At 38.3% G+C, this 27,821-nt stretch overlaps 2 protein-coding genes across 10 annotated transcripts in view; both read left to right on the top strand.

The window, feature by feature from the left end:
- The window catches only part of LOC117299908, a 1,634-nt gene extending 1,071 nt beyond the window's left edge, over nt 1-563 (top strand). The window contains exon 4 of the mRNA XM_033783500.1: nt 403-563. Coding sequence (XP_033639391.1) covers nt 403-563 — 161 coding nt within the window. The remainder of the gene's footprint in view (nt 1-402) is intronic.
- Nucleotides 225-27,821, top strand: part of LOC117300041 (SCO-spondin-like) — a 42,978-nt gene continuing 15,381 nt past the window's right edge. Inside the window, exons 1-31 of one of the 9 annotated variants that reach the window (XM_033783704.1) lie at nt 225-263; nt 403-555; nt 653-966; nt 1,084-1,240; nt 1,359-1,523; nt 1,667-1,816; nt 1,914-2,227; nt 2,345-2,501; nt 2,620-2,784; nt 2,925-3,077; nt 3,175-3,488; nt 3,606-3,762; nt 3,881-4,045; nt 4,186-4,338; nt 4,436-4,749; nt 4,867-5,023; nt 18,220-18,384; nt 18,686-18,862; nt 19,680-19,856; nt 20,113-20,227; nt 20,635-20,781; nt 21,138-21,352; nt 21,788-21,961; nt 22,529-22,781; nt 23,717-23,766; nt 23,938-24,111; nt 24,685-24,906; nt 25,257-25,424; nt 26,011-26,260; nt 26,655-26,783; nt 27,120-27,281. In XM_033783704.1, coding sequence (XP_033639595.1) covers nt 670-966; nt 1,084-1,240; nt 1,359-1,523; nt 1,667-1,816; nt 1,914-2,227; nt 2,345-2,501; nt 2,620-2,784; nt 2,925-3,077; nt 3,175-3,488; nt 3,606-3,762; nt 3,881-4,045; nt 4,186-4,338; nt 4,436-4,749; nt 4,867-5,023; nt 18,220-18,384; nt 18,686-18,862; nt 19,680-19,856; nt 20,113-20,227; nt 20,635-20,781; nt 21,138-21,352; nt 21,788-21,961; nt 22,529-22,781; nt 23,717-23,766; nt 23,938-24,111; nt 24,685-24,906; nt 25,257-25,424; nt 26,011-26,260; nt 26,655-26,783; nt 27,120-27,281 — 5,396 coding nt within the window. In that variant the 5' untranslated portion in view covers nt 225-263; nt 403-555; nt 653-669. Of the gene's footprint in view, nt 264-402; nt 556-652; nt 967-1,083; nt 1,241-1,358; nt 1,524-1,663; nt 1,817-1,913; nt 2,228-2,344; nt 2,502-2,619; nt 2,785-2,924; nt 3,078-3,174; nt 3,489-3,605; nt 3,763-3,880; nt 4,046-4,185; nt 4,339-4,435; nt 4,750-4,866; nt 5,024-18,219; nt 18,385-18,685; nt 18,863-19,679; nt 19,857-20,112; nt 20,228-20,634; nt 20,782-21,137; nt 21,353-21,787; nt 21,962-22,528; nt 22,782-23,716; nt 23,767-23,937; nt 24,112-24,684; nt 24,907-25,256; nt 25,425-26,010; nt 26,261-26,654; nt 26,784-27,119; nt 27,282-27,821 lie in introns of all 9 variants that reach the window. The other 8 variants (XM_033783703.1, XM_033783701.1, XM_033783702.1 and 5 more) reach the window with 8 other exon arrangements.

Genomic DNA, 27,821 nt, shown 5'->3' with positions numbered 1-27,821 from the left:
ATATTTTTTAAAGGAATGAAGGTTTGGTGTCTTTTATTTTGATCGGGGGTTCATTGATGGAAATCTAAAAACGATGTATTTTTCGCCGTCTTGCACAGAAGTTTCAACAACTTTGAGAGGGCCAGTCAGGGACCAGATTAAGACAACCTTACCCACCAAGGTCAAGTAACTACAGTAAATGTTGTGACTTCACCTGTTTGGGATAAACCACTGAGGAACAACAACTGTTAAAACTACATCTCCACCAAAAGCCACCACAGAAGGTAGGGGTTTAGTGACATTTATTTGAAATCTGTCAGTATTCTTGAGTTTTTTCATTCATTGGACGAGGGACCTTTACAGACGACTGTTATTTTGAGGCTCTTTTCTTAATTGTTCACTCTTTGTTGTTGGTGTTTTCAGAAGTCAGTGAAACCACCTTGGTTTCTACTGTGACAAAGGTGACGACTGGACCCTCATTCACAACTGAAGAGGTGAAAACTACCACTATTACTACTCCTGCTGGAGAACGGCTGACCACCACTACATCCTTACCGCTTGTGTCAACCACGCCAGGCAAGTAGCTGTGCAATGTTTTCTAGACAGTTTGAGTCAGGGTCCCAGATTGCATGAATGTGGTTGGTTGACAATTTGATTTCTGCTTATCTGACAGGATACTGCCTTGAGCCAATGGACGAAGAAGAAGGACTGGAAGCAAGCCGCACCGCTGACGGCAACTCCAGTTTTGATGTCTTGACTGGTTTGTGGACTGTAGCAACACCTGTTACGGACAATAGAAAGACGACACCAAAACTTCTTTCTGAATATACCAGACCGTCAGTCGTCAAGGGAATCAGTTTGAAATATGTGACAGACATCGCCGAAGGCTTGCCAAAGGAACCTCTTGAAGTCAGTTTTATCCTTTCCTCAAGGGGTCCAGGAGATGAAAAGTTCACTGAAGTTGCTGATCCAAAGACAAAAGAAGCAGTAAGCCCTGTTGAAATATTTTCAAATCAGTAATAAACCATGCTTTATTTTGTTTTTTAGTTGAATTTTGTTTTTGTTTTTGATTGACTAAAAGATAATATTTCTTGCCCTCCCAAGGTTAAGAATGTGACACTTCAGTTGGATGTTCCAGTGATGTTCCTGCTCCCTGAAACTGCTCCTTTACAAGATGTGACAAGCATTCGTGTTGAACTAGTAGGGGTTTCCAGTACCAATAAAACAACACTAGATGTGGACATTCTTGGCTGTTCAAAGGGTAAGACTTTTGACTTGATGTTATTTTTTAAAGGAATGAAGGTTTGGTGTCTTTTAGTTTGATCGGGGGTTCATTGATGGAAATCTAAAAACGATGTATTTTTCGCCGTCTTGCACAGAAGTTTCAACAACTTTGAGAGGGCCAGTCAGGGACCAGATTAAGACAACCTTACCCACCAAGGTCAAAGTAACTACAGTAAATGTTGTGACTTCACCTGTTGGGATAACCACTGAGGAAACAACAACTGTTAAAACTACATCTCCACCAAAAGCCACCACAGAAGGTAGGGGTTTAGTGACATTTATTTGAAATCTGTCAGTATTCTTGAGTTTTTTTATTCGTTGGACGAGGGACCTTTACAGACGACTGTTATTTTGAGGCTCTTTTCTTAATTGTTCACTCTTTGTTGTTGGTGTTTTTCAGAAGTCAGTGAAACCACCTTGGTTTCTACTGTGACAAAGGTGACGACTGGACCCTCATTCACAACTGAAGAGGTGAAAACTACCACTATTACTACTCCTGCTGGAGAACGGCTGACCACCACTACATCCTTACCGCTTGTGTCAACCACGCCAGGCAAGTAGCTGTGCAATGTTTTCTAGACAGTTTGAGTCAGGGTCCCAGATTGCATGAATGTGGTTGGTTGACAATTTGATTTCTGCTTATCTGACAGGATACTGCCTTGAGCCAATGGACGAAGAAGAAGGACTGGAAGCAAGCCGCACCGCTGACGGCAACTCCAGTTTTGATGTCTTGACTGGTTTGTGGACTGTAGCAACACCTGTTACGGACAATAGAAAGACGACACCAAAACTGCTTTCTGAATATACCAGACCGTCAGTCGTCAAGGGAATCAGTTTGAAATATGTGACAGACATCGCCGAAGGCTTGCCAAAGGAACCTCTTGAAGTCAGTTTTATCCTTTCCTCAAGGGGTCCAGGAGATGAAAAGTTCACTGAAGTTGCTGATCCAAAGACAAAAGAAGCAGTAAGCCCTGTTGAAATATTTTCAAATCAGTAATAAACCATGCTTTATTTTGTTTTTTAGTTGAATTTTGTTTTTGTTTTTGATTGACTAAAAGATAATATTTCTTGCCCTCCCAAGGTTAAGAATGTGACACTTCAGTTGGATGTTCCAGTGATGTTCCTGCTCCCTGAAACTGCTCCTTTACAAGATGTGACAAGCATTCGTGTTGAACTAGTAGGGGTTTCCAGTACCAATAAAACAACATTAGATGTGGACATTCTTGGCTGTTCAAAGGGTAAGACTTTTGACTTGATGTTATTTTTTAAAGGAATGAAGGTTTGGTGTCTTTTAGTTTGATCGGGGGTTCATTGATGGAAATCTAAAAACGATGTATTTTTCGCCGTCTTGCACAGAAGTTTCAACAACTTTGAGAGGGCCAGTCAGGGACCAGATGAAGACAACCTTACCCACCAAGGTCAAAGTAACTACAGTAAATGTTGTGACTTCACCTGTTGGGATAACCACTGAGGAAACAACAACTGTTAAAACTACATCTCCACCAAAAGCCACCACAGAAGGTAGGGGTTTAGTGACATTTATTTGAAATCTGTCAGTATTCTTGAGTTTTTTCATTCGTTGGACGAGGGACCTTTACAGACGACTGTTATTTTGAGGCTCTTTTCTTAATTGTTCACTCTTTGTTGTTGGTGTTTTTCAGAAGTCAGTGAAACCACCTTGGTTTCTACTGTGACAAAGGTGACGACTGGACCCTCATTCACAACTGAAGAGGTGAAAACTACCACTATTACTACTCCTGCTGGAGAACGGCTGACCACCACTACATCCTTACCGCTTGTGTCAACCACGCCAGGCAAGTAGCTGTGCAATGTTTTCTAGACAGTTTGAGTCAGGGTCCCAGATTGCATGAATGTGGTTGGTTGACAATTTGATTTCTGCTTATCTGACAGGATACTGCCTTGAGCCAATGGACGAAGAAGAAGGACTGGAAGCAAGCCGCACCGCTGACGGCAACTCCAGTTTTGATGTCTTGACTGGTTTGTGGACTGTAGCAACACCTGTTACGGACAATAGAAAGACGACACCAAAACTTCTTTCTGAATATACCAGACCGTCAGTCGTCAAGGGAATCAGTTTGAAATATGTGACAGACATCGCCGAAGGCTTGCCAAAGGAACCTCTTGAAGTCAGTTTTATCCTTTCCTCAAGGGGTCCAGGAGATGAAAAGTTCACTGAAGTTGCTGATCCAAAGACAAAAGAAGCAGTAAGCCCTGTTGAAATATTTTCAAATCAGTAATAAACCATGCTTTATTTTGTTTTTTAGTTGAATTTTGTTTTTGTTTTTGATTGACTAAAAGATAATATTTCTTGCCCTCCCAAGGTTAAGAATGTGACACTTCAGTTGGATGTTCCAGTGATGTTCCTGCTCCCTGAAACTGCTCCTTTACAAGATGTGACAAGCATTCGTGTTGAACTAGTAGGGGTTTCCAGTACCAATAAAACAACATTAGATGTGGACATTCTTGGCTGTTCAAAGGGTAAGACTTTTGACTTGATGTTATTTTTTAAAGGAATGAAGGTTTGGTGTCTTTTAGTTTGATCGGGGGTTCATTGATGGAAATCTAAAAACGATGTATTTTTCGCCGTCTTGCACAGAAGTTTCAACAACATCGAGAGGGCCAGTCAGGGACCAGATGAAGACAACCTTACCCAGCAAGGTCAAAGTAACTACAGTAAATGTTGTGACTTCACCTGTTGGGATAACCACTGAGGAAACAACAACTGTTAAAACTACATCTCCACCAAAAGCCACCACAGAAGGTAGGGGTTTAGTGACATTTATTTGAAATCTGTCAGTATTCTTGAGTTTTTTTATTCGTTGGACGAGGGACCTTTACAGACGACTGTTATTTTGAGGCTCTTTTCTTAATTGTTCACTCTTTGTTGTTGGTGTTTTTCAGAAGTCAGTGAAACCACCTTGGTTTCTACTGTGACAAAGGTGACGACTGGACCCTCATTCACAACTGAAGAGGTGAAAACTACCACTATTACTACTCCTGCTGGAGAACGGCTGACCACCACTACATCCTTACCGCTTGTGTCAACCACGCCAGGCAAGTAGCTGTGCAATGTTTTCTAGACAGTTTGAGTCAGGGTCCCAGATTGCATGAATGTGGTTGGTTGACAATTTGATTTCTGCTTATCTGACAGGATACTGCCTTGAGCCAATGGACGAAGAAGAAGGACTGGAAGCAAGCCGCACCGCTGACGGCAACTCCAGTTTTGATGTCTTGACTGGTTTGTGGACTGTAGCAACACCTGTTACGGACAATAGAAAGACGACACCAAAACTGCTTTCTGAATATACCAGACCGTCAGTCGTCAAGGGAATCAGTTTGAAATATGTGACAGACATCGCCGAAGGCTTGCCAAAGGAACCTCTTGAAGTCAGTTTTATCCTTTCCTCAAGGGGTCCAGGAGATGAAAAGTTCACTGAAGTTGCTGATCCAAAGACAAAAGAAGCAGTAAGCCCTGTTGAAATATTTTCAAATCAGTAATAAACCATGCTTTATTTTGTTTTTTAGTTGAATTTTGTTTTTGTTTTTGATTGACTAAAAGAAAATATTTCTTGCCCTCCCCAGGTTAAGAATGTGACACTTCAGTTGGATGTTCCAGTGATGTTCCTGCTCCCTGAAACTGCTCCTTTACAAGATGTGACAAGCATTCGTGTTGAACTAGTAGGGGTTTCCAGTACCAATAAAACAACATTAGATGTGGACATTCTTGGCTGTTCAAAGGGTAAGACTTTTGACTTGATGTTATTTTTTAAAGGAATGAAGGTTTGGTGTCTTTTAGTTTGATCGGGGGTTCATTGATGGAAATCTAAAAACGATGTATTTTTCGCCGTCTTGCACAGAAGTTTCAACAACGTTGAGAGGGCCAGTCAGGGACCAGATTAAGACAACCTTACCCACCAAGGTCAAAGTAACTACAGTAAATGTTGTGACTTCACCTGTTGGGATAACCACTGAGGAAACAACAACTGTTAAAACTACATCTCCACCAAAAGCCACCACAGAAGGTAGGGGTTTAGTGACATTTATTTGAAATCTGTCAGTATTCTTGAGTTTTTTCATTCGTTGGACGAGGGACCTTTACAGACGACTGTTATTTTGAGGCTCTTTTCTTAATTGTTCACTCTTTGTTGTTGGTGTTTTTCAGAAGTCAGTGAAACCACCTTGGTTTCTACTGTGACAAAGGTGACGACTGGACCCTCATTCACAACTGAAGAGGTGAAAACTACCACTATTACTACTCCTGCTGGAGAACGGCTGACCACCACTACATCCTTACCGCTTGTGTCCACCACGCCAGGCAAGTAGCTGTGCAATGTTTTCTAGACAGTTTGAGTCAGGGTCCCAGAGTGCATGAATGTGGTTGACAATTTGATTTCTGATTATCTGACAGGATACTGCCTTGAGCCAATGGACGAAGAAGAAGGACTGGAAGCAAGCCGCACCGCTGACGGCAACTCCAGTTTTGATGTCTTGACTGGTTTGTGGACTGTAGCAACACCTGTTACGGACAATAGAAAGACGACACCAAAACTTCTTTCTGAATATACCAGACCGTCAGTCGTCAAGGGAATCAGTTTGAAATATGTGACAGACATCGCCGAAGGCTTGCCAAAGGAACCTCTTGAAGTTAGTTTTATCCTTTCCTCAAGGGGTCCAGGAGATGAAAAGTTCACTGAAGTTGCTGATCCAAAGACAAAAGAAGCAGTAAGCTCCGTTGAAATATTTTCAAATTAGTAATAACCATGCTTTATTTAGTTTTTTAGTTGAATTTTGTTTTTGTTTTTGATTTACTAAAAGATAATATTTCATGCCCTCCCAAGGTTAAGAATGTGACACTTCAGTTGGATGTTCCAGTGATGTTCCTGCTCCCTGAAACTGCTCCATTACAAGATGTGACAAGCATTCGTGTTGAACTAGTAAGGGTTTCCAGTACCAATAAAACAACATTAGATGTGGACATTCTTGGCTGTTCAAAGGGTGAGAATCATTTATGTCATTACTCTTCATGTTTCCTGTTTGTGCTTCAAAATACTGCTTACTCTACTCTTTTTTGTTAAGAGCTTGTATGTTTTATAATATAATAATAATAATCCAAGTCTTGTATAGCGCCGATATCCGCCAATGCAGGCGCTCATGGCGCTTGCTCAAAAAATCTTCACCCTAGTCAGCTTAGCTCCAGGTGCACTGCTCGCGATATCTTATAAAAAGTTATAGTCATTATGCTTGTCAAAGGCAATGATTATTTGTGAATGTTGAACAGATGTGTTTTGAGTGCTGACTGAATGTATAAGTTGTGACAGGTGCCCGGACGTAATGTGGAAGACAATTCCATATCTTTGCTGCTGCGACTTGAAATGAACGCTCTCCCCAAGAGTTGCGTGCCCTGTGTTCTTCAAGGAGAAATTTGTCTGCAGAGCCTGGATTTTCTCGTGTTGGAACATATGCCTGCACAAGATCACATATTTAAGACGGGGATTGTCCATTCAACGCCTTAAACACAAGCAAGCCGATTTTGTATTATCTAAAGAAGAGATTTTTTTTAAGTCAATGTTTGCCTGTTTGTGTATTTCCAGAAGTCTCCACAACCAAAGAGCAGGCAAAGACAACCATTCCAACCAATGTTAAAGTAACAACTATAAATATTGTAACTTCACCACAAGGGATAACCACTGAGGAGACAACAACCACAAGAACAACATCACCCCCCAAAGTCACCACCGCAGGTGAGCCCCAAATCTTACTATTTTGTAAAATATTTCTTCGCACAAATATATGTTGATTTTGCAGTGTGAAATCGCTTTCCGGGATTTCTTTTTTGGACAAATGCTATGAATACTTGTTTTTGTTGTTGTAATTTTAGGATATTGCTTGGAGCTGTTGGATGTAAAGAGTGGACTGGAAAAGGGGAGGAGTGTCCAAACATCTTCAGATGGAGAGCAAGTGAACGTTGATTCTAACACTCCTTGGACTGTCCAAACTGTGAACATCGCAACAAAAGACAGACCAAGTTTAGTAGTTACTTTCAATCAACCATCTCGTTTACGTGGTGTTAGGATTGAGAGAATACAACCAAGAATGGATGCTGGTCAAGTTGGAACTGAAGGATCTGAGTCTAGAGCAGTGGACATTGGTTTCATCTTGTTAACTAAGACAGATAGAGAAAGTGACTTCAAGCCTATGTTGAATGACTTGGGATTTGTAGAGGTGAGAATTTTACAAGAGTTGAATTAGATGTTGATTATGCACATTTATATCTGTATAAGACTTAATTAAACTTGATTTAATTTCACTAGCAGTGCTAAGTGTGTTTTTATGCTTGGTTTCAGGAATTCGTTTCACACTTGGGAAGCTCGAAACCAATTGTAATTATGTTTGCAGAAGACGCTCTTCAATTTGTCAGAGAAATTCGTCTAGAAATTGTGAAGCTTTCCTCGCCAAGAAATTCTAGTTTAAGAGTGGATTTCCTCGGATGTGCAGAAGGTAACATTGAAACGATAAGATTTTTTACTGATTAACTTGCATGATTTTTTCATCTGGAGAACAAATGGCTGCATTTCGTTTGGTATTTCCAAAGACATTTAACCACAAAATGTTAAACCTTTTTTTTTTCCAGAACTTGAAGGAACAACCATGGTGTCCACTGTTACAAAAACCACAACTGGACCCTCCATCACAACAGAAGAAAAGAAAATAAGCACCGTTACAACTCCTGCCAGAGAGCAGCTAACTACTACAACATCTGTGCCAATTGTGTCTACCACTCCAGGCAAGTAACTTTGCAGTCTACTTGAGTCTTAATCAGGGTCCTCATTTTCCTCGTGTCCTGAGATATTTTTTATATTTAAACAAATTTGTGAGGTTTTTCTTGAAAGAGAATGGGAAAGAGATGCCCAAAAGTTCAATATATCCAGTTAACCGTTGCTAGTTTTGTACTCTTCATGTTTCCTGTTTGTGCTTCAAAATACAGCTCACTCTACTCTTTCTTGTCAAGAGTTTTCGTGTTTTATCCAAAGAAGAAAATGTTTTAAGACAATGTTTGCCTGTTTGTGTATTTCCAGAAGTCTCCACAACAAAAGAGCAGGCAAAGACAACCATTCCAACCACTGTTAAAGTAACAACTATAAATATTGTAACTTCACCACAAGGGATAACCACTGAGGAGACAACAACCTCAAGAACAACATCACCTCCCAAAGTCACCACAGCAGGTGAGCCAATGATTCTCAATCTAACTATTTTGTACAATATTTCTTCGCACAAATCTCTGTTGGTTTGGCAGTGTGAAATTGCTTTCCTGTTTTTTTGTTTAAACAGACGCTATGAATATTGGTTTTTGTTGTTGTGATTTTAGGATATTGCTTGGAGCTGTTGGATGTAAAGAGCGGACTAGAAAAGGGGAGGAGTGTCCAAACATCCTCAGGTGGAGAGCAAGTGAACGTTGATTCTAACACTCCTTGGACTGTCCAAACTGTGAACATCAAAACAAAAGACAGACCAAGTTTAGTAGTTACTTTCAATCAACCATCTCGTTTACGTGGTGTTAGGATTGAGAGAATCCAACCAAGAATGGATGCTGGTCAAGTTGGAACTGAAGGATTTGAGTCTAGAGCAGTGGACATTGGTTTCATCTTGTTAACTAAGACAGATAGAGAAAGTGACTTCAAGCCTATGTTGAATGACTTGGGATTTGTAGAGGTGAGAATTTTACACGAGTTGAATTAGATGTTGATTTATGCACATTTATATCTGTATAAGACTTACTTAATTGTGTTATCATTTCACTAGCAGTGCTAAGTGTGGTTTTATGCTTGGTTTCAGGAATTCGTTTCACACTTGGGAAGCTCGAAACCAATTGTAATTATGTTTGCAGAAGACGCTCTTCAATTTGTCAGAGAAATTCGTCTGGAAATTGTGAAACTTTCCTCGCCAAGAAATGTTATTTTAAGAGTGGATTTCCTCGGATGTGCAGAAGGTAACTTTGAAAGTATAAGATTTAGTACAGATTAATTTGCACGATCGTTTCATCTAAAGAATAAATTTCTGCATTTTGTTTGCTTGTTATTTCAAAAGACATTGTTTAACTACAAAATGTTGAACTTTGTTTTTGTCCAGAACTTGAAGAAACAACCATGGTGTCCACTGTTACAAAAACCACAACTGGACCCTCCATCACAACAGAAGAAAAGAAAATAAGCACCGTTACGACTCCTGCCAGAGAGCAGCTAACTACTACAACATCTTTGCCAATTGTGTCTACCACTCCAGGCAAGTAACTTTGCAGTCTACTTGAGTCTTAATAATGGTCCTCCTTTGAGGTTCTTCTTGAAAGAGAATGGGAAAGAGATGCCCCAAACAGTTTCAATATATCTAATTAATAATTGCTGTTTTTGTACCTCTCAGGATACTGTCTAGTGTCAATGGATGAAGAAGGACTGGAAACAAGCCGCACCACTGAAGGCAACTCAAGCTTAGATGGCATTACTGGTTTGTGGATTGTATCAACACCAGTGACAGGAAACAGAGAAAATACACCAAAACTTCTATCTGATTACACTAAACCATCAGTGGTCAAGGGAATCAGATTGAAATATGTAACAGACATTGTTAAAGGTTTAGCAATGGAACCTGTAGAAGCCAGTTTGATCGTGTCTTCAAAGGGACCAGGCAATAAAGAGTTCACTGAAGTTGCTGATCCAAAGACAAAACAACCGGTAGGCATCCTGATCAAACAGTTTTTTATTCAAAATGAGATATTAGGCTTAGAAGTTTTGCGTAGGATCACTGTAGTTGTTGATTGAAAATACTAAAAAGCTTAAAATTATGTGCTCTCCAGATTTTGAAGGTGTCACTTGAGCCAGATGTACAATTGACAGTTTTGCTAGCAGAGGTTGCTGAATTGCAAGATGTGACAAGCATTCAAGTTGAACTAGTTGCTGTTTCCGGTTCAAATGCAACTGCTTTGGATGTGGACATTCTTGGCTGTTCAAAGGGTGAGAATCATTTATGTCATTACTCTTCATGTTTCCTGTTTGTGCTTCAAAATACTGCTTACTCTACTCTTTTTTGTTAAGAGCTTGTATGTTTTATAATATAATAATAATAATCAAAGTCTTGTATAGCGCCGATATCCGCCAATGCAGGCGCTCATGGCGCTTGCTCAAAAAATCTTCACCCTAGTCAGCTTAGCTCCAGGTGCACTGCTCTTGATATTTTATAAAAAGTTATAGTCATAATGCTTGTCAAAGGCAATGATTATTTGTGAATGTTGAACAGATGTGTTTTGAGTGCTGACTGAATGTATAAGTTGTGACAGGTGCCCGGACGTAATGTGGAAGACCATTCCATATCTTTGCTGCTGCGACTTGAAATGAACGCTCTCCCCAAGAGTTGCGTGCCCTGTGTTCTTCAAGGAGAAATTTGTCTGCAGAGCCTGGATTTTCTCGTGTTGGAACATATGCCTGCACAAGATCACATATTTAAGACGGGGATTGTCCATTCAACGCCTTAAACACAAGCAAGCCGATTTTGTATTATCTAAAGAAGAGATTTTTTTTAAGTCAATGTTTGCCTGTTTGTGTATTTCCAGAAGTCTCCACAACCAAAGAGCAGGCAAAGACAACCATTCCAACCACTGTTAAAGTAACAACTATAAATATTGTAACTTCACCACAAGGGATAACCACTGAGGAGACGACAACCACAAGAACAACATCACCCCCCAAAGTCACCACCGCAGGTGAGCCCATGATTCTCAATCTTACTACTTTGTACAATATTTCTTCGCACAAATCTCTGTTGGTTTGGCAGTGTGAAATCGCTTTCCTGTTTTTTTGTTTAAACAGACGCTATGAATATTGGTTTTTGTTGTTGTGATTTTAGGATATTGCTTGGAGCTGTTGGATGTAAAGAGCGGACTAGAAAAGGGGAGGAGTGTCCAAACATCCTCAGGTGGAGAGCAAGTGAATGTTGATTCTAACACTCTTTGGACTGTCCCAGCTGTGAACATCAAAACAAAAGACAGACCAAGTTTAGTAGTTACTTTCAATCAACCATCTCGTTTACGTGGTGTTAGGATTGAGAGAATCCAACCAAGAATGGATGCTGGTCAAGTTGGAACTGAAGGATTTGAGTCTAGAGCAGTGGACATTGGTTTCATCTTGTTAACTAAGACAGATAGAGAAAGTGACTTCAAACCTGTGTTGAATGATTTGGGATTTGTGGAGGTGAGAATTATACACGAGTTGAAATAGAATTTGATTAATGCTCATTTATATCTGTATCAACTTACTTTAACTTGATTTAATTTCACTAGCAGTGCTAAGTGTGGTTTTTATGCTTGGTTTCAGGAATTCGTTTCACCTTTGGGAAGCTCGAAACCAATTGTAATTGTGTTTGCAGAAGACGCTCTTCAATTTGTCAGAGAAATTCGTCTAGAAATTGTGAAGCTTTCCTCGCCAAGAAATTCTAGTTTAAGAGTGGATTTCCTCGGATGTGCAGAAGGTAACATTGAAACGATAAGATTTTTTACTGATTAACTTGCATGATTGTTTCATCTGGAGAACAAATGGCTGCATTTCGTTTGGTATTTCCAAAGACATTTAACCACAAAATGTTAAACCTTTTTTTTTACAGAACTTGAAGGAACAACCATGGTGTCCACTGTTACAAAAACCACAACTGGACCCTCCATCACAACAGAAGAAAAGAAAATAAGCACCATTACGACTCCTGCCAGAGAGCAGCTAACTACTACAACATCTGTGCCAATTGTGTCTACCACTCCAGGCAAGTAACTTTGAAGTCTACTTGAGACTTAATCAGGGTCCTCATTTTCCTCGTGTCCTGAGATATTTTTTTATATTTAAACAAATTTGTGAGGTTTTTCTTGAAAGAGAATGGGAAAGAGATGCCCAAAAGTTTCAATACATCCAGTTAACCTTTGCTGTTGTTGTGCTCTTAATGTTTCCTGTTTGTGCTTCAAATTACAGCCTTTTCTACTTTTTCTTGTCAAGAATTTGTGCGTTTTATCCAAAGAAGAGATGTTTTTTAAGACAATGTTTGCCTGTTTGTGTATTTCCAGAAGTCTCCACAACCAAAGAGCAGGCAAAGACAACCATTCCAACCACTGTTAAAGTAACAACTATAAATATTGTAACTTCACCACAAGGGATAACCACTGAGGAGACAACAACCACAAGAACAACATCAGATCCCAAAGTCACCACAGCAGGTGAGCCCATGATTCTCAATCTTACTATTTTGTACAATATTTCTTCGCACAAATCTCTGTTGATTTGGCAGTGTGAAATCGCTTTCCATTTTTTTTAACTGATGCTTTGAATATTTGTTTTTGTTGTTGTGAATTTAGGATATTGCTTGGAGCTGTTGGATGTAAAGAGCGGACTGGAAAAGGGGAGGAGTGTCCAAACATCCTCAGGTGGAGAGCAAGTGAAAGTTGATTCTAACACTCCTTGGACTGTCCCGGCTGTGAACATCAAAACAAAAGACAGACCAAGTTTAGTAGTTACTTTCAATCAACCATCTCGTTTACGTGGTGTTAGGATTGAGAGAATCCAACCAAGAATGGATGCTGGTCAAGTTGGAACTGAAGGATTTGAGTCTAGAGCAGTGGACATTGGTTTCATCTTGTTAACTAAGACAGATAGAGAAAGTGACTTCAAACCTGTGTTGAATGATTTGGGATTTGTGGAGGTGAGAATTATACACGAGTTGAAATAGAATTTGATTAATGCTCATTTATATCTGTATCAACTTACTTAAACTTGATTTAATTTCACTAGCAGTGCTAAGTGTGTTTTTATGCTTGGTTTCAGGAATTCGTTTCACACTTGGGAAGCTCGAAACCAATTGTAATTATGTTTGCAGAAGACGCTCTTCAATTTGTCAGAGAAATTCGTCTAGAAATTGTGAAGCTTTCCTCGCCAAGAAATTCTAGTTTAAGAGTGGATTTCCTCGGATGTGCAGAAGGTAACTTTGAACTGATGAGATTTTATACTGATTCACTTGAAGATCGTTTCATCTGGAGAACCAATAGCTGCATTTCGTTTGGTATTTCCAAAAACATTTAACCACAAAATGTTAATATTTCCAAAAACATTTAACCACAAAATGTTAACCTTCTTTTTTCCCAGAACTTGAAGAAACAACCATGGTGTCCACTGTTACAAAAACCACAACTGGATCCTCCACCACGACAGAAGAAAAGAAAATAAGCACAGTTACGACTCCTGCCAGAGAGCAGCTAACTACTACAATATCTTTGCCAATTGTGTCTACCACTCCAGGCAAGTAACTTTGCAGTCTACTTGAGTCTTAATCAGGGTCCTCGTTTGCCTCGTGTCTTGAGATATTTTTATATTATTACAATTTGTGAGGTTCTTCTTGAAATAACAGATGCCCAAACAATTTCAATATATCCAGTTAGCCTTTGCTGTTTTTGTACTGTTCATGTTTCCTGTTTGTGCTTGAAACTACAGCTCACTCTACTCTTTCTTGTCCAGAGTTTGTGTGTTTTATCCAAAAAAAAAAATGTTTTAAGACAATGTTTGCCCGTTTGTGTATTTCCAGAAGTCTCCACAACAAAAGAGCAGGCAAAGACAACCATTCCAACCACTGTTAAAGTAACAACTATAAATATTGTAACTTCACCACAAGGGATAACCACTGAGGAGACAACAACCACAAGAACAACATCAGATCCCAAAGTCACCACAGCAGGTGAGCCCATGATTCTCAATCTTACTATTTTGTACAATATTTCTTCGCACAAATCTCTGTTGATTTGGCAGTTTGAAATCGCTTTCCAGGTTGTTCTTTAACAGATGCTATGAAATTGGTTTTTGTTGTTGTGATTTTAGGATATTGCTTGGAGCTGTTGGGTGTAAAGAGCAGACTGGAAAAGGGGAGGAGTGTCCAAACATCCTCAGGTGGAGAGCAAGTGAACGTTGATTCTAACACTCCTTGGACTGTCCCAGCTGTGAACATCAAAACAAAAGACAGACCAAGTTTAGTAGTTACTTTCAATCAACCATCTCGTTTACGTGGTGTTAGGATTGAGAGAATCCAACCAAGAATGGATGCTGGTCAAGTTGGAACTGAAGGATTTGAGTCTAGAGCAGTGGACATTGGTTTCATCTTGTTAACTAAGACAGATAGAGAAAGTGACTTCAAACCTGTGTTGAATGATTTGGGATTTGTAGAGGTGAGAATTATACACGAGTTGAAATAGAATTTGATTAATGCTCATTTATATCTGTATAAGACTTACTTTAACTTGATTTAATTTCACTAGCAGTGCTAAGTGTGGTTTTTATGCTTGGTTTCAGGAATTCGTTTCACCTTTGGGAAGCTCGAAACCAATTGTAATTGTGTTTGCAGAAGACGCTCTTCAATTTGTCAGAGAAATTCGTCTAGAAATTGTGAAGCTTTCCTCGCCAAGAAATTCTAGTTTAAGAGTGGATTTCCTCGGATGTGCAGAAGGTAACTTTTAAAGTATAAGATTTAGTACAGATTAATTTGCACGATCGTTTCATCTAAAGAATAAATTTCTGCATTTTGTTTGCTTGTTATTTCAAAAGACATTGTTTAACTACAAAATGTTGAACTTTGTTTTTGTCCAGAACTTGAAGAAACAACCATGGTGTCCACTGTTACAAAAACCACAACTGGACCCTCCATCACAACAGAAGAAAAGAAAATAAGCACCGTTACGACTCCTGCCAGAGAGCAGCTAACTACTACAACATCTTTGCCAATTGTGTCTACCACTCCAGGCAAGTAACTTTGCAGTCTACTTGAGTCTTAATAATGGTCCTCCTTTGAGGTTCTTCTTGAAAGAGAATGGGAAAGAGATGCCCCAAACAGTTTCAATATATCTAATTAATAATTGCTGTTTTTGTACCTCTCAGGATACTGTCTAGTGTCAATGGATGAAGAAGGACTGGAAGCAAGCCGCACCACTGAAGGCAACTCAAGCTTAGATGGCATTACTGGTTTGTGGATTGTATCAACACCAGTGACAGGAAACAGAGAAAATACACCAAAACTTCTATCTGATTACACTAAACCATCAGTGGTCAAGGGAATCAGATTGAAATATGTAACAGACATTGTTAAAGGTTTAGCAATGGAACCTGTAGAAGCCAGTTTGATCGTGTCTTCAAAGGGACCAGGCAATAAAGAGTTCACTGAAGTTGCTGATCCAAAGACAAAACAACCGGTAGGCATCCTGATCAAACAGTTTTTTATTCAAAATGAGATATTAGGCTTAGAAGTTTTGCGTAGGATCACTGTAGTTGTTGATTGAAAATACTAAAAAGCTTAAAATTATGTGCTCTCCAGATTTTGAAGGTGTCACTTGAGCCAGATGTACAATTGACAGTTTTGCTAGCAGAGGTTGCTGAATTGCAAGATGTGACAAGCATTCAAGTTGAACTAGTTGCTGTTTCCGGTTCAAATGCAACTGCTTTGGATGTGGACATTCTTGGCTGTTCAAAGGGTGAGAATCATTTATGTCATTACTCTTCATGTTTCCTGTTTGTGCTTCAAAATACTGCTTACTCTACTCTTTTTTGTTAAGAGCTTGTATGTTTTATAATATAATAATAATAATCAAAGTCTTGTATAGCGCCGATATCCGCCAATGCAGGCGCTCATGGCGCTTGCTCAAAAAATCTTCACCCTAGTCAGCTTAGCTCCAGGTGCACTGCTCTTGATATTTTATAAAAAGTTATAGTCATAATGCTTGTCAAAGGCAATGATTATTTGTGAATGTTGAACAGATGTGTTTTGAGTGCTGACTGAATGTATAAGTTGTGACAGGTGCCCGGACGTAATGTGGAAGACCATTCCATATCTTTGCTGCTGCGACTTGAAATGAACGCTCTCCCCAAGAGTTGCGTGCCCTGTGTTCTTCAAGGAGAAATTTGTCTGCAGAGCCTGGATTTTCTCGTGTTGGAACATATGCCTGCACAAGATCACATATTTAAGACGGGGATTGTCCATTCAACGCCTTAAACACAAGCAAGCCGATTTTGTATTATCTAAAGAAGAGATTTTTTTTAAGTCAATGTTTGCCTGTTTGTGTATTTCCAGAAGTCTCCACAACCAAAGAGCAGGCAAAGACAACCATTCCAACCACTGTTAAAGTAACAACTATAAATATTGTAACTTCACCACAAGGGATAACCACTGAGGAGACAACAACCACAAGAACAACATCACCTCCCAAAGTCACCACCGCAGGTGAGCCCATGATTCTCAATCTTACTATTTTGTACAATATTTCTTCGCACAAATCTCTGTTGATTTGGCAGTGTGAAATCGCTTTCCAGGTTGTTCTTTAACAGATGCTATGAAATTAGTTTTTGTTGTTGTGATTTTAGGATATTGCTTGGAGCTGTTGGATGTAAAGAGTGGACTGGAAAAGGGGAGGAGTGTCCAAACATCCTCAGGTGGAGAGCAAGTGAACGTTGATTCTAACACTCCTTGGACTGTCCCAGCTGTGAACATCGCAACAACAGACAGACCAAGTTTAGTAGTTACTTTCAATCAACCATCTCGTTTACGTGGTGTTAGGATTGAGAGAATCCAACCAAGAATGGATGCTGGTCAAGTTGGAACTGAAGGATCTGAGTCTAGAGCAGTGGACATTGGTTTCATCTTGTTAACTAAGACAGATAGAGAAAGTGACTTCAAACCTGTGTTGAATGATTTGGGATTTGTGGAGGTGAGAATTATACACGAGTTGAAATAGAATTTGATTAATGCTCATTTATATCTGTATCAACTTACTTAAACTTGATTTAATTTCACTAGCAGTGCTAAGTGTGGTTTTTATGCTTGGTTTCAGGAATTCGTTTCACCTTTGGGAAGCTCGAAACCAATTGTAATTGTGTTTGCAGAAGACGCTCTTCAATTTGTCAGAGAAATTCGTCTAGAAATTGTGAAGCTTTCCTCGCCAAGAAATTCTAGTTTAAGAGTGGATTTCCTCGGATGTGCAGAAGGTAACTTTGAACTGATGAGATTTTATACTGATTCACTTGAAAATCGTTTCATCTGGAGAACGAATAGCTGCATTTCGTTTGGTATTTCCAAAAACATTTAACCACAAAATGTTAACCTTCTTTTTTCCCAGAACTTGAAGAAACAACCATGGTGTCCACTATTACAAAAACCACAACTGGATCCTCCACCACGACAAAAGAAAAGAAAATAAGCACAGTTACGACTCCTGCCAGAGAGCAGCTAACTACTACAACATCTTTGCCAATTGTGTCTACCACTCCAGGCAAGTAACTTTGCAGTCTACTTGAGTCTTAATCAGGGTCCTCGTTTGCCTCGTGTCTTGAGATATTTTTATATTATTACAATTTATGAGGTTCTTCTTGAAATAACAGATGCCCAAACAATTTCAATATATCCAGTTAACCTTTGCTGTTTTTGTACTGTTCATGTTTCCTGTTTGTGCTTCAAAATGCAGCCTACTGTACTCTTTCTGGTCAAGAGTTTGTGTGTTTTATCCAAAGAAAAGATGTTTTTTTAAGACAATGTTTGCCTGTTTGCGTATTTCCAGAAGTCTCCACAACAAAAGAGCAGGCAAAGACAACCATTCCAAACACTGTTAAAGTAACAACTGTAAATGTTGTTACTTCACCACAAGGGATAACCACTGAGGAGACAACAATCACAAGAACAACATCACCTCCCAAAGTCACCACAGCAGGTGAGCCCATGATTCTCACTATTTTGAATCTTTCAGCGCACGAACCTTTGTCGATTTGGCAGTGTGAAATCGCTTGCCATTTTTTAGCCTCAAGAACAACATCACCTCCCAAAGTCAATTTGGAGGTTCATTAAAGGAAATCTGAGGACGAGTCTTTTCCCCCTCTTTTACAGAAGTTTCAACAACAACCAGAGGGCCTGTCAGGGACCAGATGAAGACAACCTTACCCAGCAAGGTCAAAGTAACTACAGTAAATGTTGTGACTTCACCTGTTGGGATAACCACTGAGGAAACAACAACTGTTAAAACTACATCTCCACCAAAAGCCACCACAGAAGGTAGGGGTTTAGTGACATTTATTTGAAATCTGTCAGTATTCTTGAGTTTTTTTATTCGTTGGACGAGGGACCTTTACAGACGACTGTTATTTTGAGGCTCTTTTCTTCATTATTCACTCTCTGTTGTTTTTCAGAAGTCAGTGAAACCACATTGGTTTCTATACTGTGAAAGGTGACAACTGGACCCTCATTCGGGAGAAGTGAAGAAGTGAAAAACAAGTCTTTCTCGTATTTTCTTTTCCATCACTTTGTGTCCTCTGGATAGAGGTGCTTTATAAATGTCTTGTTTATTAAATCACAGAACTGCCTCGTCTTGGTTGGGCTCTTTGGTCAGAGTGGTCTTCTTGTACCTTTACTTGTGGAAACGGACAGATGCTAAGATCTCGTTTATGCCAGAATCAATTAAATCAAGAGGAATGTGAAGGAGGAGTGGAGAAAGGGACTGAGATTAAACCATGTAACACAGACCCTTGTCCTGGTGAGTTTATTTGTTATATTTGTGAAGCTAAGCTTTTACTGGCTGCCATGTTTAAGGAAGAAGTTTCTTTGCTTTGAAAGTGGACCTGTCTGCAGTGTCACATTTATTGGTTCATCTAGTTCCTCAAACCAACACTTGGATTTTGTAATGACTTCTTTTTATTGATACAATATACTATGGAAGCGCAGTCCGCATTATGGAGCTATTTTTGTTGAGCTAAAAGCCCGCTGTCAGGTATATGGTAAAAGTTTCTTTGTTTCTGAAATGGATCCCTCTGCAGTGTCACGTCTGTTTTGCTATTAGTTCCTCAAACTAACATTTTTGAAACTTGCTGTATTGACAAAGTAAACTTTTTTTTATTGACAAAAGATATCGCTTATTTTGCAGCTTCCTCTTAGACTGAGTTATTTTAGCAAAAATAAATTGAATAACAAGAAGAAATGTTTAATCAAGGTTTATGTGAATAATAAGAATTAACTATAAATAAAAAGTAAATTGCATGTACAGCCATGTACTAAATCTCTTTTGTTGTAGTGTTGGCTCTGACAAGAGCCGGCGTGGTCTTGACATTTTAAAAAGTATACTCTGCTCGTTTTCAGTAGACAATCTTAAGGTTTATGTGTATTTGTGCCCTCTTTAATATGTGTATACGTCATTAACCTTGCTTGTGTGTTATTCTTAAAATAAGGTCATTCAGACGATTGTAAATCATTTAACATGTTATTTATTTGAGTTATTTGTAAAGCAATAGAGATAACCTTATATTACCCGCTGTATAAATCGAATATATTATTATTATTTTCTTTTTTTCTTTTAGTGAATGGAAATTGGACTAGCTGGACCTTATGGTCAGAGTGTGATAGATCATGTGGTGGAGGAACTCAGTATAGATCAAGACGTTGTTCTAATCCACTTCCTAAGAATGGTGGATTACCCTGTGGAGATACTAAGGAACAACTTGAGACGTTGATGTGTAACACACAACCTTGTAACGGTATGATCTTAAGTCAATCTACAAACTTATTCTACAAATTGCCAGCACAAGTAAAATCATCTGTTTCTTAAACCAACTTTTAAACCCCCAACAACTTAAAGACTCATCTTTTCAACCAAGTTTTCATTTGGTTATTCTTTGAGAACAAGATGCTTATATGGTTATCAAGTCAGTATGTTGCTGTGTTGTCCTGGCAACATTTTAAAACAAGTTTCCATGTACCAATAATTTATTTTAAAATGTATGTTCTTTTCAGAACCATGTGGTAGGGGTAGCATCTTTGATGACTGCAATCTTTTTAAGAAACCACAATCCATGCCAAGAAGCTGCCTGGAGTTAAGTAGTCAGATGTCAAATATGAATTCAACTGAGTAAGTCGTAATATCATTTGTCAAGTTTATTTCACAATTTCATTTAACAACTTGATTTGAAGGCAGTATACACCTGTGGTAAATGTCAAGGACCAGTGTACTCACTTAGTATGCCTCAAAATAAACTAACATACCTGTATAAAGTTTGGTTCAATTGGTCATCAAAGTTGCAAGAATTCGTTGTGCTTTCAGATGACTCTCACATTCACATTTTTGGGTGAAAACGTATCTCTTTCTCTATAATTGCATTACTACAAGGGGTGTCGTTTCTAACAATGTTTTTTAATATCAACAGCTCTCTAGTGGTCTTTACCAAGTCTTTAGCCTTTAATTGTTGGAGTAATTACCAAAGTTGTAACCCTCCTTTAAAACAAATATTTTTTCTTTTTTTTTTTTTCTTTAATAAGGTGTACTCCAAGTTGTCGTTGTGAAGAAGGCAGAGTGTTCAATAATGACTTGGAATGTATCCAGCCAAGTGAATGTTCCTGTTTTATGGACGGTCAGCTTTACCTACCTGGAGAGACTGTCATCAAGAAGAAGGAATGTCAAATCTGGTTAGTTGTGTGATAGTTGGTGAAAAAGGCTCGCCCTTTACTATACCAAACCTTTTTTTTTACCACATGCAACTGCTTTTAATATTATATTCTCAAGTTTGCATCCCTCCACAAGTTGAAAGGTACTAAATTTTTTAAATTAAAGGACTTCATTTTCTAAAAATAAAAACTTTAAGCCTTCAAGAAAGACTTTGCTAGGGTCGAAACATCGAGCTGATAACTTTTGTTAGCGTTTATACCTTAGGTCCTTTTGGTAGGTAAGCAGTTTTGCAACAGCTATGGCCTATAGTATTTTCTAAAAAACAACTTGTAGAATAAATAGTGGGAATCGTGTTATGAAATTCTTCTGTATCTAGTGAGTGTCAACATGGACGAATGGAATGCAAAGACACACCCTGTGATGGCGACTGGAGTGGATGGACTGTATGGAGTCAGTGTGACAAGACCTGTGGCTGGGGTACCAGACTAAGGTTTAGATCCTGTACTAACCCCGCTCCCCGTAATGGCGGGAGGGACTGCCCTGATGACGGGAGCATGGAGAGTAGAAGCTGCAGTGAGATGGCATGTAAAGGTGAGGTGTTAAAAAATAAAGATTGAGCCGAATCATAGAATCAACTAGGTGGATTTCAATTCTTCTTGTATATATGTCTATTTGTGATGTACTTGGTGTAGTTTACCGACTTTTTTAAAATGCTGTCTGAAGGAAAACAAATTTCAAACGATTTCATATGATGACTGAATAAAAAACTTTAAAGCAATTTTGTCAGCTTATTGCGCTAAGGTCATTTATTGCAATTTCATATTCGTAATGATCAAAAGGTCATAAAATGAAAAGTGTGTGTACATTTGGGGAAAAATTATAAATCAACAAATAAATGTTTTACCTAGGAAATGAATTTTTAATTGGTGCCTGCTCTGTTAAATGTTACATGAAATAAAACAAAATAAATAAACTTGTATAATCATCATTTTTTTTAAGAAGTATTTTTTTGCTTTGTTATGACAGTTGATGGACAACCAGGTCCCTGGGGACGTTGGAGTTCTTGTACTGCAACGTGTGGTGCAGGAACACAGCACAGGAAACGTGATTGTAACAATCCCATGCCACAGAATGGTGGTGAAGATTGTGCAAGAGAACCGATGCAGGAGACAAGACCATGTGCTCTGGACAAATGTCTTAGTAAGTATCATCTGAAATGTGTACCTTAAATGAATGGAGAAAATATCAAAGTTTATGTTTTTCAAGTCCTAAGTTTACAATTGATCACAATCCAGATTATTTAATGTTGAAATACTGTGAATCTTAATCGGGATTGTTTAGTGTCTGTTTATTTATTTAGAGGTTTTGATTAAGTTTGTTATTTATCAAGTAAGTTTGTTTTTTAACATGCATCATATAACAAATCTGTGAAAGTTTTGGCTCAATTTGTAATCGAAGTTGCTAGAAAATAATGAAAGAAAAAACACCCTTGTTGCACAAATTTGTGTGCTTTCAGATACCTTAGAAAGGCTACCTGCAGTATTTCTCAGACTCAAATATTTTAGTAAATATTTTAGTAAAAAATTACCTCTTTCTCAAAAACTGCATTACTTCAGAGGAAGTCGTTCTCATAATGTTTGTATTATTGCCATCTCTCTGTTGTTCTCTATTAAGTTAGTTTCATGCTAACATAAATTTTGAGTAACTACCAAACGTGTCTAGTGCCATCAATCATGCGTGTTTTTTACTTTTGTTTTATTTATTAAGATGGTTGTGGTCCAGGAATGGAGTTGATTCCATGTGGAAGTACGTGTCAACCCCTTCACTGTCAGCAACTTTCAATCCAAGCGGATTGTATCGATGAAGAGTGTCATTCACTCTGTAGATGTAAAGATGGCCGCTTCTTACAAAATGGCCGATGTGTTAAACCACAAGAGTGTCAGTGTATGGTTGATATGGGAGGAGAGGTTTTGCAGGAGTTGATGCTGATGGAATCGGTGACAATCAATTGCAAGGAATGGTAAGATGAAGATAAATAGTATTTTCATTATCACAATATTTCAGTTTAATAGATGTTAAGTTTCAGGGGGGTCGATTTCACAAAGATAGTCCTAAGTTAGGACTCAAGTCCTAGAACTTTTTATGAGTTATTAAAGGTTTTGAGGTTAGTCTCAACTCTTCCTAACCAACTCTTCCTAACTTGAGATAAGACTAGCCTTAACTCATTGCAAAATCTACCCCAGGTATTTTTTAGCTATTTCCAAAAGATGAAAGTTTACAAGACAATAATTCTGAAAAAGTTTATTTGAATTGATGATTGGATTTATGAGTTGCTTTTTAGGGATTTTGCATCAGGGTAAAGTATATCATTATTTTGGTTTTACCCAAACTCAATGTGTGCCACTATAGGATTTGAACTGCCTCTAGCGACCAGGGCCCAATTACATAGAGCTGTTAAGCACACAAATTTGCTTAGCAGAAATTTCTTTCTTAATAAAAACAGGATTACCAACCAAATTTCTATTTGTTGCCTATTGCTTGTTACTAGTTATCAGCTGTTGTTTGCTTATCCTGAAAATCACATGGAAATTTGGTTTATAATCCTGTTGTTATCAAGGAAGCAATTTCATGCTAAGCAAATTGTTGTGCTTAGCAGCTCTATGAAATTGGGCCCAGGCAATCTCAGTGGTCTAGTGGTAAGACTTTTGCTACAGAATGGCAAATCCAACCTGAGTAATTTGCCTGTAGATTTGTTTACAGAACTTGGGGATGTGACCTACTGGGTATACAGTGTAAAACCAAATAATACAAAGTTTCAGTACAAGTTTATTTTACAAATTGAAGATGAACAGAGCTCTGGTACTATTTGTAGTAAGAGTTGATGTTATGATTGATGTTGTGAAGATTATTGGAACTTAATAAAGCATTTTCATTTTGTTTATTTGTTTCTTATAGCTTGTGCATGAATGGTGTCTTGAACTGTGTTGAGAAGCATAACTGCGCAGGTTGGTTTGAATGCAAAGAAATGAAAACTTTCCAAAATGTCTATATTTCAAAATCTGTTTTTAAATGTATCTTTTAATGTCGGATTTGAGGCATTGCATGGTGTTTTTTTGTTTTTTTTAGTTTCTCAATATGTTTATATTTAATTCGAAATGTTGTCTTCTTTTGACCAGTGAATGGTAACTTCAGTGATTGGTCACCATGGGAACCGTGCGATCACACCTGTGGGGTTGGATTTCATACAAGACGCCGTTCATGCTCAAACCCTCCACCTAGAAATGGAGGGAAGCGTTGTCTTGGAGCTGATCAACAAAGATTGCCTTGTTCGGATCTAAAGCCCTGTCCAGGTATTTTTAAACTAATTTAAAAAGATCAAAGTGTACTTGTAAAACAATATTTCTGAAATAGTTTGTTTGAAACAATTTTTTGATTGAGTTGCTTATTTATTAATTTATTTTTTTATACACTAAACAGAAAAGCAATCTGACCAAGAATTAGTAAAATGAGGAATATATTCTCCTCTTTTTTGTAATTCAAACAACAGCGTAGAGATAGCCCGGGACTTTTTAAGCTGTGCGTTCCTGGAATTCCTTGCCAGATGAGTTAAGTTCCTGGCTGGATTGGCAGCATATTGCGCCATAGCACCTTGTAAACCATTACATGGTGCTTAAGGATTAGGTCTTATATCTCAAAAATTCGCCCCACTCCTTGCAGTAATAATACCTGGCGCTTTGTATCCTTTGGCAAAAGGCGCATTATAAATACGGTTATTTTTATTATTATTCAAAGTCTTAAGACCTCTCTTTAAATCACAGTGATCTGCTTGCGACCAGTGCCTTTGAATGTTCCTCCAGATACTGTGTGCAATATCAATTTCATTTTCATTTTATCATCATGCCAAATATTTGTGTTTTTGACAGGAGCTCTATCATCAATAGCGCCCTCATGTGTTGCTTTTGGAAATTGTAGCAAAGATTGCACATGGAATCTATGGAGTGACTGGTCATCATGTACACGTAGCTGTGGGTTGGGTCTAGAGAGACGGACACGGTCATACAACCCAGCTGAACATGGTGGCAGAGACTGTCATAATAAGAATGATACAAGAGAAACTAGACCATGTAGTATTAAAGCTTGTCCAGGTGAGATTCATCTCATTCTCAAGAACCAAAATAAAGGAAAAAAGGGTGACTATTCTGTTCCAACAACCCTATGTTAAAAATAACCTGATATTTTACATGCTATGGTTAGAGTTCGGTTAGAAAAATACACTAGGGTTCTCTGAAAGTAGGGGTGAAACCCAAAACAGGGAACAAAGACATACATTTACAATCTCTAAAATAATTTATAATTCTTAAAGATTGTTTGTCATCTTTAATTTGCTGTGATAATTGTTGAAGGTGATTCCACCTTTGTGAGTCATTTCAACAATTTATGCTGATGATTAAGAACTTTAAATTGACTTCAGTGAATAATATGTCTGTTTTTTTAGTAAATGGAGGCTTTTCAGTTTGGAGTCCTTGGACAGCCTGCAGTAAATCATGTGAGGGTGGACAGACTATACGAACAAGGAATTGTAACACACCAACTCCAAAGAACAATGGTGCAATGTGCAGTGGATTCTCAAAGGAAACAAAGACTTGTAATACTCAACCATGTGGTATGTTGAAATAGAAAGTTCAAAACAACTTGTAAACAAAATATAGTAGTTGTTATAAAATAAACAACACTTTTATTCAGGTTTATTCAAAAAAAATCTTTTCTGGAAGCAAGATTCTTATTGAGTGGAAAATTCAAAAGAAGGAGGTTTGTTTTGTAGATATAACTAAATTTAACAGTTTATACAAAACAACCAAAAGATTTTATTATGGATTGTGAAGATTCTTTTCTTGAAGCAAGATTCTTGTTTAACTCTTTTAAGGTTTAGTAAAGTACAAAATCTGTAAGTTATGGGATGTGGGTTTAAATCCTGGTTTGTCCAAACACTTTGGTCCTTGAGCAAGGCACTTTCTCATAATTGCTTCTCATCACCCAGAAGTACAAATGGGTATCGGTGTTAGCTGGGGAGTATACTATGATGGACTGGCATCCTGTCCAGGGGGAATAGAAATATTCTGAGTTGTTTAATGCCAAGGAAACTGGATATAAACACCCGCCTGATGAGCCATATTGGCTCGGGACAGACTTTTGCTCCTTTGCAGATTTGTGTATTCTAATTTGATTGAAAATATTTCAAAAATGTTCAGGATCAACATGTCCAGCTGGAAAGGTCTACAGTATAATAAACGGTAATCCCTGTCCATCCCACTGTGCTCAACTTCAACGAGGAACAGTCTGTAGTGATCTGGAGCAACGTCAACCAGGATGTAGATGTAGAAATGGCCATCTTGAAGATGAAGATGGGAAATGTATACCAAGAGAAAGATGTGAATGTGTGGATGAAGAGGGCAAGATATGGCCTGCAAACTCACAATACGATATCAAATGCAATACATGGTGAGTCAATTTAAGTCAACACTCTGCTTGGATCACCTTTGTATTAATAGTAAACGATCACGTTTGGGAACAGTGAGGATCTTGAGAAAGACCTTTGAGATCTAAGGCTAAGGGACGTAGAAGGACTCAAGGAGTAACCACCACAAAGGAAAATGTTGGCTTTCTTTTGGAGGCTTTGATAGTATGAAATAATGAAGCCGGCAGAGAAATTATCACACTAACTTTAAATCAAGTCAAAATTTAATTTTCCCATCCCAAAAGCCCATATTTCAAAAGGGCGTCAGGGGCGTTGACCTAATTTGGGAGGAGTGCATGTACAAGCACTCTATTTGATAGAGAAATATAAAGAATCTGTTGGCGACAATTAAACATTTTGAATCTCTCTGTTTTATAGTGTTTGCAGAGGTGGACAGATCACCTGTACTGAGAGAGACTGCCCAGTAGACTGTGGATTTAGTGCTTGGTCAATATGGAGTAGCTGTCAACAGACGTGTGGAGAGGCTGCTGTCAAAACAAGATTCAGGTCAGATAGAATTCTCAGATATTATTGAATAAAGTTCTGGGATATTATTTAGTTACATTTAAAAAGAGGTTCAATGTTTCTTTGTTTAACCAAAATTAGGTATTAGGGGAACCTTTCTTTAAATACAATTCCTGCATTAAAATAGAGGCATGTATGCACTGTGTCACTTGATGCAATTTACAGGCAATCTCCAATTAGAAAATGAGTTCAGAAAAAGAAAAATGTTCCTCGTGCTACAGGAGTGTTTCTTTTGCATTCAGTGGAGTTGGTTGCCTCATTTGGCAAGGCCTTTTGATTTACTATTTTTTTTTTAAATGAACATTTTCTTGTCTTCAGATCTTCAAATAATCCCCCAGCATCTGAAGGTGGAGAAGCTTGTCACGGAGTAACCAGGGAAGATACTCCTTGTGGTCTTAAACCATGTCCGCTATTCTGTTCATCAGACGGTAAGATGTACGCTGAAGGAGAAGTTATGTCTGATGATGGTTGCAATACATGGTAAGTTTATTGGAACAGGATCAAATTCAAATATCAAGGTTTTCATTCAAGTACAGTTGACTCTTATTTTAGCAAGATCATTGAGACTGGCCAAATTACCTCCTTAAATAGGAATGTTGTTATAAGAGGACAGCAATGCAAATTAACACAAAGCAGAAATAAGCTTAAGGACTTCAGAATTTACCTTTTTATAGGCAGAACCTCTTAAGAACAGTGCTCTTTATAATGAGAATGGACTGTATTAAGAGTAGACTTGACTCAAGTCCCCAGGAAACTATTGTTTTGTGATGTTCTGCATTCCCAAACCTGTTCCATTCTCGGGACCACATTTTGATGGCGTTTATGCTACATGTTGTTTTATAGTAAGTTGGGTTGGTATGCTTAGGGACCTCTCACACGATAATGGGACTTGAATCAAGTCTATATTAAGAGGGGCTTCAAGGTCAAAATCAGTTTTGTGATCCACTCAAATTTCAATAGATAGAGTCTTTATGAAAATGGGGGGAAATATATGAAGTCTCTAACCTCTTGTTTGAAGCA

This window comes from Asterias rubens, chromosome 15 (assembly GCF_902459465.1).
Source record: "Asterias rubens chromosome 15, eAstRub1.3, whole genome shotgun sequence".
Classification (NCBI taxonomy): Eukaryota; Metazoa; Echinodermata; class Asteroidea; order Forcipulatida; family Asteriidae; genus Asterias; species Asterias rubens.
This window is presented reverse-complemented; position numbering and strand designations above follow the sequence as displayed.